The 11,792-nt window shown below is 44.6% G+C and overlaps 1 protein-coding gene across 3 annotated transcripts; it reads right to left on the reverse strand.

Moving 5' to 3' along the window:
• On the reverse strand, positions 1-11,544 carry LOC120782960 (nuclear receptor subfamily 1 group D member 1-like). 3 transcript variants are annotated; one of them, XM_040115561.1, is made up of 8 exons: positions 10,915-11,544; positions 4,789-5,100; positions 4,591-4,679; positions 4,326-4,470; positions 2,185-2,756; positions 1,772-1,957; positions 1,442-1,652; positions 1-1,349 (listed from the first exon to the last, which is right to left on the reverse strand). In XM_040115561.1, exons 1-8 carry the CDS (start codon positions 10,931-10,933, stop codon positions 1,153-1,155), a joined length of 1,731 nt encoding a protein of 576 aa, XP_039971495.1. In that variant the 5' UTR covers positions 10,934-11,544; the 3' UTR covers positions 1-1,152. The 3 variants fall into 3 exon arrangements, with proteins under 3 accessions (XP_039971495.1, XP_039971496.1, XP_039971497.1); XM_040115562.1 differs by lacking the exon at positions 10,915-11,544 and adding an exon at positions 9,650-9,914 and having other exon boundaries at positions 2-1,349; XM_040115563.1 differs by lacking the exon at positions 10,915-11,544 and adding an exon at positions 9,645-9,914 and having other exon boundaries at positions 2-1,349.
• Positions 11,545-11,792: the final 248 nt, after the last annotated feature.

An 11,792-nucleotide genomic window follows, 5' to 3' on the forward strand; every position in this document is an offset into this window, starting at 1 on the left:
GATGAGCTCAAGGGAAAATGCTATATAACATTATTTAATAATGGTGCTCTATGGTTCAACCGTAAACATTTACAAAATATTCACAAGGCAATGCAGTCAGTTGACAATACATTTATTTCAATTATATATCTTCAGATAAAAAGTTTATACTCAGAGCGCATGGTTCAAATGCTGCTTTCTCTTTCTCTGCAGTCTGTAGAGCAATCTATTATGTGTGACGTCATACAATAATTTCAATACTAACTTCATTTACATGTCCGCGAATCTGCAAACTAACAAGGGTACGAACCAAGAATAAAGGTTATATACAAAAATTTACAACAGAACACCTCAACATTTTACCCATCAGACCCGGTCTAAAATGACCGATAATTTCTCCCTGATTACCGCATACAAATACAATGCAACTTACTCTCATTTTTTGAAAATGTTGTAAATTTCTCAATCATAGATGGGTTATTTTCATAAAGATTTCCCACGTGGTGACATGTTGTGAAAATAGCGTAGGTCATTTCAACAGGGCAAACACAAACCGTCCTCCAAACTGTGTGTTAGACATTTCTATTGCTATATTATATATTGATGTAACAGGTTTCTCAATGTATGGAAAGTGCATTTTACACTTGTAGCATGGATGTACAGTAAGAAATCATTGTTGGTGAATGTTTTTACATATTCCTTTTGTTCTGGGCAAGAGTATGTGCTTCCTTCTTGCTTGCTTTGTAAGCCGGGATAGGAGGACAAAGTCTCGTGAGGGACAAAAAGCCCTCTCTTTCTTTTTGGTCTTCAGAACAAATGCTGTCTGAGACGAACTCTGGGAGGGAGAGGTGATGAGGTGGTAGTTTGATGTTGACTCGAAGAACCCATGGAAGAACACAGACTATGTTTTAATTTTTTTTTTTTTTGTAAATCTGGAAGCAACTGGAGGAGAGATCAGCTTGAGTTCAGGAGCTTCCACCTCCTGCTGTGCCTCCATCCTTCACTGATATTTTTTCCGAGTCCACTGTCTCACAGCATCAGACTTGGCACAGCTCCCACAACACCTGTCCGTCATGCAGAGGCCAGTGTACTGTATGTGGCGGGCCAGGCTTGCATGGGGAGCCAGGAGGTTCCCCGAAGCAGATACCTCAGTAAGCTGCAGGCCATCTGAATTCAGGGATCAATGCGGAAAGCTAAAAGCTTGTCCGAGTGCTGGTTGTTAAGTGTGCGCAGGTCTGGCAGACGAAGCAGCAACTTTGGGAAGAGGGTGCTGTCATCTGGGCGACGACTGGTGATGAGAGAGCGCAGGGCTTTTATTAGATTCTCTTGCAGTAGCTCCACTGCTCCCACCTCTACTATACCAGAGCGGTCTGAAGAAAGGGAGGAGAAGGTGGGGTTAGACATGAGGAAATGTGTCTGTATTTAGTTGGTGATTATGTGCATACATGTGGATGAGTCTTACCAGCTGACACAAGCACGACGGCCATAAAAAGAGCCATCTCATCTGGCTCCAGGCCCAGAGATCCTAGCTTCTCGCTGAAATCAAACATGGCGTCCAGTAAGGAGCTCATGCCAAGAGCCCTCAATGATGCGAGTGAGTACGTCTGCCCATTGAGGAAGGTCACCGTCCTCTCCTTGGGGTCAAACAATGAGCAGAACCTGACCATCAGAACCTGTGGACAGAACCGGACCAGGTTAGCATTAGTAACAAATCAGAACTCAGAGGGAAGAGAAAGGAAGTTAATTACAATTTCCAAAATCCCACCAGCAGATTCAGTTTAAGTGGATGTACCTGGAAAGTGCCAGATTTGAGCAGCATGACCTGATCGTGCTGGCTAAGAGTCTGGAAGCCTGGGATGCTCTTTGCAAACTCCACTACTTCTTTAACAGCAGGGGTGAAGCACTGGGAGAAAGACTCCCACACCTCCTGACTGGAACGACTAGCCGGAGCCACAGGACATGAATTCAGCGGACATGCCTGCAGGAGACAGAGAGAAGAGAACAAGAGAAGTGTTAGGGACTTTTTATTGACATTAATTTAATAGATATACATTATATATATATATATATATATATATATATATATATATATATATATATATATATATATATATATATATATATATACACACACACACACACACAGAGATATACATATAGAGATATATATAGATAGATATAGATCAAAAAAGAAAAATGGCTCACCAGCACTTTGGCGCCTCCATTCAACTTCCAGGGACAGGGATTTTGGTTCTGAGGATCGTTGGCTGGGAAACTGTTCTGATTGGCTGGGTAGGACTGAGGTGATAGGCTGCCACTGATGGGGCACTGATTGTGATTGGAGAAGGTGTACTTGGCATTGTCTATGTTAGTATTAGTGGAGTTTTCATTGTTGGTGGGGGCAACAGGGCAGTTTGTGGGGACATGGTAGCTTGATGTCAGGTTTGCCTGCTCCCCATGAACCGTGTGCTGCGTGTGGGTTGTGGGGTGCGTCAGAGCAGGTTCCTGTACCGAACTGTTCTGGAAAGAGGAAGTACGGGCGTTGCTGTTGCGGGAAGCCATCTTAAGTGGTTTCTCGTCACCGCTCATTAAGTTGCTGCGGTACGACTGCGATATGGAGCCTTCACTCGTCTGGTTCTGTGGACAGGAGGGGGCATCGGGAGGAGGGGACACCTCTATTTCCATGGAAGCTGATTCATTGAGACTGTTCATGTAGCTCTGCATCTCATCCAATAGTCTCTGCTTCTCCCGTTTAGGAATACGCCCAAAACGCACAGCTGAGGAGAATAGAAACCACAAGAGAGCATCCTCCGTTAGCATTTACTGACATCAAGCACTGATATCACTGCCAGCCCCTTACTGGCAGAACTTTAACTAATACATTAAAAAGCAGAACAGACAGATAAAACGATTCGATTTCAAATTCAAACAATGTAGAGATACACAACACTCAGTTCTTGGTCTAATATGAATTCAACATCTGACACTCCGGCTGTAATCCCTACACAGATTACTAATCCTAAAACCTCTGTAACTATCTCTGACTAGTCTCCCTCTGTCACAGCTGTTTCACCACAATACGGACACTTAAGCCTTCATCTCATGCGCCTGCCTCATCCTCCTCTCCAGGCTTTCCAGTCCTCCCTTCCCCCCCTTTTCAATACTGCACCTCCACTGACAGCCCTATTTATAGCACTCTGTATGCTACACCACCTCCCCCTCATCTCTCTCTCTCCCATTTCTGCCTTTCAGCTGAGCACTCGTTCTCTCTTTTCCTCTGGAACTAGGTCACTGGGTCAACAGCACTTAACGTGATGTCATTAGTAAACTGACAGAGTGAGTGAGTAGTGGAAAGGTCAAAAAGACAAGAGCGGCAGGTAGGAGAGGTGAAGAGACAGAGGGTTGAAGGTGGAATAAAATGGGATAATCAAAAATCAATTTGCAAGCAGATATCATGCTGTAAAGTCAAAGACGTGAAAGGAAAATGGAAAGTGGCTTTAGGGGTTTATAATATTATTGCTGCTGGCTCGGGTAGATCAAATGATCAACGTTACATTTTTCTGTTTAATTTAATTTGTGTGCATTTTCGGAAAATGAAAATGTGTAACATATGTACATTAATAATAAACTTTCCCTGTTGCAATCTAATGAATTAGCAGGCAATTTTTCGCTCCCTCATTTTGGCTTTTTTGGGTCAACTAAAAATGTTTGCTCCAGAACACCATGATTTATTATTACCTAGTTTAGCCATTTCCCTAGAGTTCAGACCCCTGCAGTGAAATAATGCGGTAAAGCAGATTAGCTGTAGTAATATTAATTTAATTTCAAGGTTTTATGATTAACAGGGCAGAATAACTATGTCGTAAAAACAAAAATAATAGGCAAGCCTGTACATCTTGGCGAGCACAGGGCGTAATCAACAACTTTATGCCCCAATTTCCCAAAATAAACTATATTTGTCACAGTTTCTGTATGACTGATGGCTACTGGGACTCTCGAGCTCCTCTTGCCATAAATCCGACAGCAGGGCAATGATTGAGGGAGACAGAGGGTAACAAAAGACAAAAGGAGGAGAGCGGAGAGAAAAAAGAGACAAGAATATGAAGAAAAAATGTATTTTTGTAATGAGAAGTGAGACCTGCTCAAGAAGAGTTTCAACAATGGAATCACCCTTTGGTCAAAAGCTACAACAGGAACTAATTTTGACTTTCTAATCACCGTAACCCTTTGTTACATGTATCTATTGAATCCTGTGCTCTACATTGAGAAAACCATAAAGAAATATTCTGGTTTTATTTGCCATATGTCTAAACATCTTTGTCAAGAACATTAACCCTTTCTCTCACCATCTCTGGACATGCCCACGGAGAGACACTTCTTAAAGCGGCAGTGCTGGCACCGGTTTCGGTTCATGCGCATGATGAGACAGTTTTCATTCTTCACACACATCTTGTAGTGGATATTCTGCTGAATGCTGCGTCTGAAGAAACCCTGGAAAAAGGCATGAGAAGAATAAAGATTTTAAAGCATGTCTGTTGTGGCGGTGTGTCTGTATGTGCACCTACTGCAAAAAGAAAGACATGACATAATGCCATCTCTGTTCAGTCTCACCTTGCAGCCCTCACAGGCGTGCACACCATAATGGAACCCAGATGCAATGTCTCCACACACCTTACACAGAAGCACCATACCTCCGGTCTCTATAAGAGAAGCATACAACCGTAATCAGAGAGAGAAATACAATGACAAACTGCTGGCAGGTAAACGTAGAGGAGAACGGGAAGGAGGGAAGTGCGTGTGTGTACTTACTGGTGAACGTGCCAGTGAAACCACAAGGTCTTTTGGCCACTGTGGGATGGTTGTAGGTTGCCGATGATATCGTCGTTATTTGGGCAACTGGAGCATTGTTTACTTCAGGAAACTGGAAGACCATTTTTGGGGAAGGAGTTCCTCCCCCTTGTTCCCCTCTCTGCCTCAGGGCCCCAATCTCTTGAAAGGAGACACCCTCTGGGGACGAGGGCTGCGAGTGGGAGGAGGGCGACTGGGTCTGGTATCCACTTGAAGGACTGCCAGGACTTGGGCTGGCACTGCCAGACGAGCCAGCGTACAAGATAACACCACCTGGAGGAACAGAGAAAAGCAAAAGCTCATTTCACTGATCTTCATCTGGGTCTCTATTCACATGCACAGTGTAGGTGGGAGTGTAAGTGTTGAGCAACACTCTACTTTGTTTCAGTGTGCTTACTTGGCAGGACTTCGCAAACACACACAAAACCTTGACCGTGTTGGGACAACAGAAATTTGATCTGATAAATAATTCAGAAATATGTCACAGCTAGAGCAACAAAAACTCCGACCTGGATATCTGTGCAGACTGGTTTCTAAATTGTTAGAAAATCAAATTAAAAAATACGCTTTGTCATGCCAACTCTCAAAACGACTGTGAAAATAAGCTGCTTGCGTGTTGCTTTTACTGATTAGTGATACAATTAGAGAGGCTTTTGTGAATAAATAATAAATAAACAATGACCAGGCACAAAACCCTTTATCTGTTGGTTGAAGCAACAACCACATAAGGCAAATAGTCAGGGTGTATTACTTTGGTTGAGTAACACTATGGCTAAATTGTATGCTCTCAGAAATTTCTGTGATACAATAACCTGCAATTTATTATATTCTATTAAACATGTTTCAAAATATTATACAAACATCTCATCTCAGTCATAACATGACAGTTAGTCACTATACATTGACAACGAGTGGCACAGACAGGCCTTTGTTTAGGGATGTCACATGAAATCGGAAATGCCCTATTACCCCTCAACACAACACCCATCCACCCCCCCCCCCCTGTTTTGCAGACAGTGTTCTTCCCTGCAAGAAGAAAGACTGCCCCTCACGTGCAGGCTGAGCCAGCCAGCTCCCTGCCTGCTTGCTCTCAGTGCTGAGTCTTTTCTCCTCTCCCTCCTCCCAAGCCCCTCCCTTCTTCTCTATCCTCCTCCCCTCCTGCCTCCTCCTCCCTCCCTCCCTCCCTCCCCACTTTGGCTCGGGTCCTGCAGACCCATCTATCCGCCAGCCACCTGACCGGGAGCTCACATGGACTCTTGACACAGTTCCCGCCCGGCTCACAAGGCTCTTTGCGCAGTCCCGTGTAGACAACAGCAGCAGTACAATAACAAGTGCTGGAGCAGATCACGTTTGGAATAGAGAGGGCTTTAATGCTGTGACTACAGTTGTAGGGGAAAGCAAGCAGGACACAGCTACCTTAAGTCGATGCATTCCACAGAGTCACTAGAAACTGTGCAGAGGGTAACAGTCACGTTGCTGCTGACCACTTGACACATTTAAATGAATTGCTTGGGGGGGTTGAATCCAATAAGGTGAGGATGTCATTATGCATTCATATCACAGGTGTTAAAGGGTGAGGGTGAGACAAACTCATCAAACCTAATTTGCCCACTTTTAAGGCTGACGTCATTCGTTTAATTTATACTATTGTGGTGACAAAACAAGAAACAGAAATTAGAATATAATCTCTACAATTGCAGGCATTTGTGATTTCAAGAATTTATACATTTGTGCTAATATCGATGATCCTCAATTTCTGTTCACGGTTTGCCCTCCTTTTATTTGCTATTAGATCACTGTGTCATGTTGTCTAAATGATTTAAGCATAAAAACCTACAAACCAAGATGTTTCCCATGTGCAGAAATTGCATGCTTAACATTTTCCATTCTGAATCTGTGTCACTGGGCTCATACTATGATGATCGTGATTGCACTCTGTGGGTCATGACCAGACAAAGATTCTCATTGAACAACCGGTAAGACAGCTTTTATCAGATATGTGCTCTATCCCATCAGACAGTTTCCTCTTGTCTAGTTAAAAGATAGCTAGTTGAACTGAAGTGGCAGTGTTATCTCTAGTAGTGACAATAGCCTTGAATTGTCCACACGGTGTACGTTTCCTCTCAAGGACCTTGGATCATCGGAGGAAAAGCCTCCTTCGTCTCTTACGCTTTCTCTCCTTGAGAAAAACACGTGCTGCATTTCTGTTTAGCTCTAAGTGCCTCCTTAATTCCACTGCTCACACGTGTCAACACTGAATACAAGGTACTCTGGCCTTGACAGCTTGTGTGTGTGTGTGTGTGTGTGTGTGTGGTGGCAGCTCCTGTGTCAGTCAGGCTGTGACTTCACTTCGCACACAAATGTTACATGTGCATGCGCAGCTCCCCGTGTGTTTGTGTGAGAGAGATACACCGTTAAGGACATGTGTATCACCTGCAGAGCAAAGGGAGTAACACCCTACTGTCACATGGGGTCCACACCCACTTTGTACAATCACGATCAGCATCCCCGCCTCTCTGGTGTAAAAACGTTCCCTATTCTGTCCCCGCCTAACTTCCCGGAAACTAATTTGACCGGGCGCTAGAATGAGCTCTGAGAATATCATCCCTGCTGTACGCAGGCACAGGTTACAACATGTGACCTGCGGATACACGTACGGCCATAAGAACTACAGAATAAACAAAAACGCTCCATCGCCCCTCCTTTTGCCCATCCTCTGTGACTTCCCCTCTCATGTGTTTCCATCTCCTGGGCATGCATGCATGCATGGCAGGCAAACTGTATAGACATCATGCTTATATCATGTCTTGGTGGGGGGGGGGGTACCCCCTTTAGTCTGTCCTCTCTCGTGAACTTTTACAACTATGCATGGGTAGTAAGCCTCCCTCCACGTGAAACAGCTGGCCTCATGACATGTGTCTATTTATGAAGCGCTTTCAAGGAGGATGGTTCTTCGAAGGCAACAGGGGACAAAATTTGCTTTATGTCACACAAACCTCCAATGTTCTTTTATTGCTATATAAAAACACTAATGATACCACTACAAGTTGATCCAGTTTGAACTTGTGTTTCAGGAGTTCTGTAGTTCAAACCTTCAAAGAGTTTTAAATGTAGTTTTGTGGTTTCACCCATAGATATGCAATGGACTGGAAGAGGCAGGTTATACTCGATCCATGGATAGAAATACTATCTTTTAATTTGAATTAGCAAGCTGTTTGATCATCTCTCAAGCTGACAACCAGAAGGAATATGGTTTCTAGACTTGGAATCAGAGCTCAACATTAAGCTTATTTTCCTGCCGGCATGAATGACACCTGCGACGCATGCATGTACTTTCGGGGGAAAAACACATTCTGGGGATGATGCATATCTTGTTCATCGTTGAAGACCTTTACATGAAGGAAATAATCGGGCATTAAGGTCACAAGTTCATCTCTCTGAACACTGGGGGTTACATTAGAAGTGGTCATTGGACAGCCGTGGCCATTCCTCGCTAGGCTTTCAAAATTATAGTTACCATAGTCACGCTCTTTTGGGATACTGAACTATACTTAAAATTTAGTTATTCAGCTACTAATTCACCCATGTTCTTCATTGTAATTATAAAGTTTAATCTTCAGCCAGTGCAGTTGAAGGGAGAGTCTGTGATTGACTACTTTTGCGTGTATGTCCCGCAATACACTACATAGGGCTCATATTGATTAAGGCATTCACTGATGATTCAAGTTATTCATGAATGATTTAGTAATGTATTTATTCTCCATTTGACTGCTATAAAAGTAGATATATAAACAATTTGTATATCAAAAAATAGGCATACATCACATAGGCCTACAACCATGAATCATGTCATGTAGCAAATAACTTTAAAATTACACCAAATTTTCCTTGCCCTCTCTTTTGCTAACAAGTCCCATTTTATGGGCATTTAGTAATGTGCTAGCAGTCTACAAATTCCTCATCTTCAAAATAAACATATGTTCGACATTATATTCCACATTATTATATTATATTCCACATAATTCAGAATAGAAAACACAATCTATGTCATGGATGTTAAATTGAACTGAATGTTTATGTTAGTAGTAGTATTGGTACCTAATGGTAGTAATGGTTCATTCTGGCATTCAAACTGCTCTTGTTGCAACTGTCAAACCACTTAAGTAAATGGTGATGTTCGTGGACAAGAAGAGCTGGTTAGCAAAAACCCAGGACCAACGTAGGTTCGAATGTCCAGTCCAGAACACCACGCGGTAATACCTCACGTAAAATCGTGAATATCGACAAACATCACAAACCAGTTATAGTAACCAGGAGGAGAGAGTAGGCTCTTAAACCCCTCTGACCCACTGACCAAGCTATCAGAGGAATCCCCGTGCGAGCTGAGCGAGAGCGGCGGAGCGCGCGCCACGGAGAGGAAGGACCGGGAGGGGCGGGGTGCTCGGGAATCATGCGCGGCACGTGGACGCTGAGGCTGTGTACACGTGCCCTCAGCTCGAGGCGGGGCAGCTGCGCATTAAAATTCAGGCGCATGATTCCCAACATCATGACGACTGTTTCTACCCAGGGTGCGCTGCGCGGAGCGCGGATGAAAAGAAGCGACGTGCGTGATGGCCCTTCCACTGCTTGGTTACCGTAGCTGTTATTTTTCTGTGGGGGGGGTTTATGTGATGATTATTGCTGCTGACGTCACCGTGCATTAAGATATTTTGGTCTCGCGGTCCGAGGCACTTAATGGCCTGCTCTGATGTGGTGTCCTTTCAATCCCGAATCGCCGTCGTCCCGTATTCAGCTGTATTGGATCGATATCAGCATACCTTACCGGCTCAGCCTTTTGTGCTGCGGTCGAAATTCACACAGGTGTTAAACGTTGCCTCTCATGTCCATTACAGCAGCCCGTCTAATCTGTGACTGAGCTACAGAGCTAATGGTTTTAAAATTGGCCCGTTTTTTTTATGAGGGAACCTGTGATCTGCGCTCGGCTCCTTCATCGCCAGCTTCCTCCCACTACGTTTAAATTCGTGATTCAGGTCCTGGCAGAACAGTAACGTTTGCTCCGAGCACCGCTCTGCACGTCACGGCCAGGACGCGGAAGCACAATTTGGCCCCCGTCACTTGTTTTGACTCAGCGGGCGTGACTGCTCCCTGACATGGCCTACCCACATGTGGTTTGGGGAGGGGGGGTTACATCCAGGTAAAATTAATCAACAAAGTAACAATTCACACTCTCTGGGACGTATCGGGGAACTAGGAGTACATTCCGAAGCACCCACCCGCAGGATCAGTGTGTGATTCACCGACAGGTATCATGAGGAATCAAGTCAATGTTAGCGTGGAGGTGAGTCAGGCGGGCTGCCGCGGGGAGGGAACGTGTGCGGTCGGGGGGGGGGGGCACTTTGGGTCGCGCTTCACGTGAGCGCGTTTGCGTGCAGGGAATCGGAAGTCCGCCGCGGAGACTGACGAGAGAGGACTCACCTTTCCGTGCTCCGCCCACTCCCTCTAAACTCTCCTCTGTCTGCAGAAGATCTTGGCAAGAAGCCATATGTTTCGTACATGAATTACAGTTAAAGGCAAGGCAATGACCCCCCCCCGCCACCCCCATTACAAATGAGTCCTGTGCGTGTGGCTGTGTCAGGCAGAGTTACACAGTGAGACGCAGATAATGTTTAATATGCAGTAGTTCCCGTGCGGCAGGGGCAGAGCTCAATTGCACCCTGGTTGTTCACAGTCGTTCTCTGCCTAATATCAGGTGCACTGGACGCACCGTTTTTCAACTAACGTGCCGTTGAACAGGATAGAAACCAAAGCCGTCGACAAATGTCTACACTCGCCCCACAATAAGCAGGTTTATGTAGAGATCGAATCATGCGATGACACATAAATAGACAGTGCCGGAAAAAAAAATCTATAGAAAAAATTACCCGCGAGGCTCTATAAGAATAATATTAAAAGTAGAGAAGTCCAATGGCATCTTTTCCCAGTATGCGCCATTGCCTGCTCCTTCCCAAATAGCTGCTATTGGCACTGACATATATTTTCCAGTTGCTTCAAGCAAAAGACACAGAGTACAGTATAAAAGCGACTTACCACCAGGGCTATTTTCCATGTTTCCCAGTCGATCGATGTTGCTCTGTTGGTCCGTGCTGTTTAACCGTGGGCGTTTAATGCTGGACTGACTGCCTCTGCTTGCCACTGAGGAGTTTCGTTGATACAGGTGAAAGAGTCATGAACTGCCAAGGCATATAGAGTGTATCCAAAAGCTCAGACCAACTGGAGTGTGCACAGGGCATTGGGGGTCTGAAAACCCGGCAAGAAAAAGAAAAAATAAAGGAAGGAAGAAATATTTAAAAAAAAAAAAAATTAAAAAGGAAATTAAAGCAGATCTGTTATTGATCCAGATAATTTCCAAGGTGAACAGATGCACAGGGCTGCTCGGCTCTCCGTCTGCACACCTTATGATGCCAAGCTGTGGTGAGATATCACTGTATAGAGTTTCTCTAAATTACACAGGTCCCAAAGCATTCAGCTGCTTGCCATGTACAGTCACCATCAAAACATGACCAGAGAGTGGAAGTAGATGAAGCACTCCCCACTCATCAATAAGCAACACGCGTCCTAAAATAACCAGCACGTTTTCAGGTGCCTGAGAAATGTGACCAGCTTTTTTTTCCTTTTCTCTTTTGTGTGTCCCTTCAACTGCCTGTTTGTTAATGTGTATCAGGGATGTCTCTCTCTCTCTCTCTCTCTCTCTCTCTCTCTCTCTCGCTCTGTCACGCTCTCTCAAAACATTTCACCCCTCCCCCCTCCCCTCCCGCCCCCACTTTTTTTTTTTTTTTTTTTTTTTACTCTTTCTCACTTTTTCATTGGCCAAAAGCCCCGCGTGGAGACGGCACATTGGGCTCGTTCGACGTTGGAATGCTGGTTAAAGCTCTACAGCATGTGCGCATGGCATGTGAGCTCGCGCT

This window comes from Xiphias gladius, chromosome 21 (genome assembly GCF_016859285.1).
Source record: "Xiphias gladius isolate SHS-SW01 ecotype Sanya breed wild chromosome 21, ASM1685928v1, whole genome shotgun sequence".
In the NCBI taxonomy this organism is placed as follows: Eukaryota; Metazoa; Chordata; class Actinopteri; order Istiophoriformes; family Xiphiidae; genus Xiphias; species Xiphias gladius.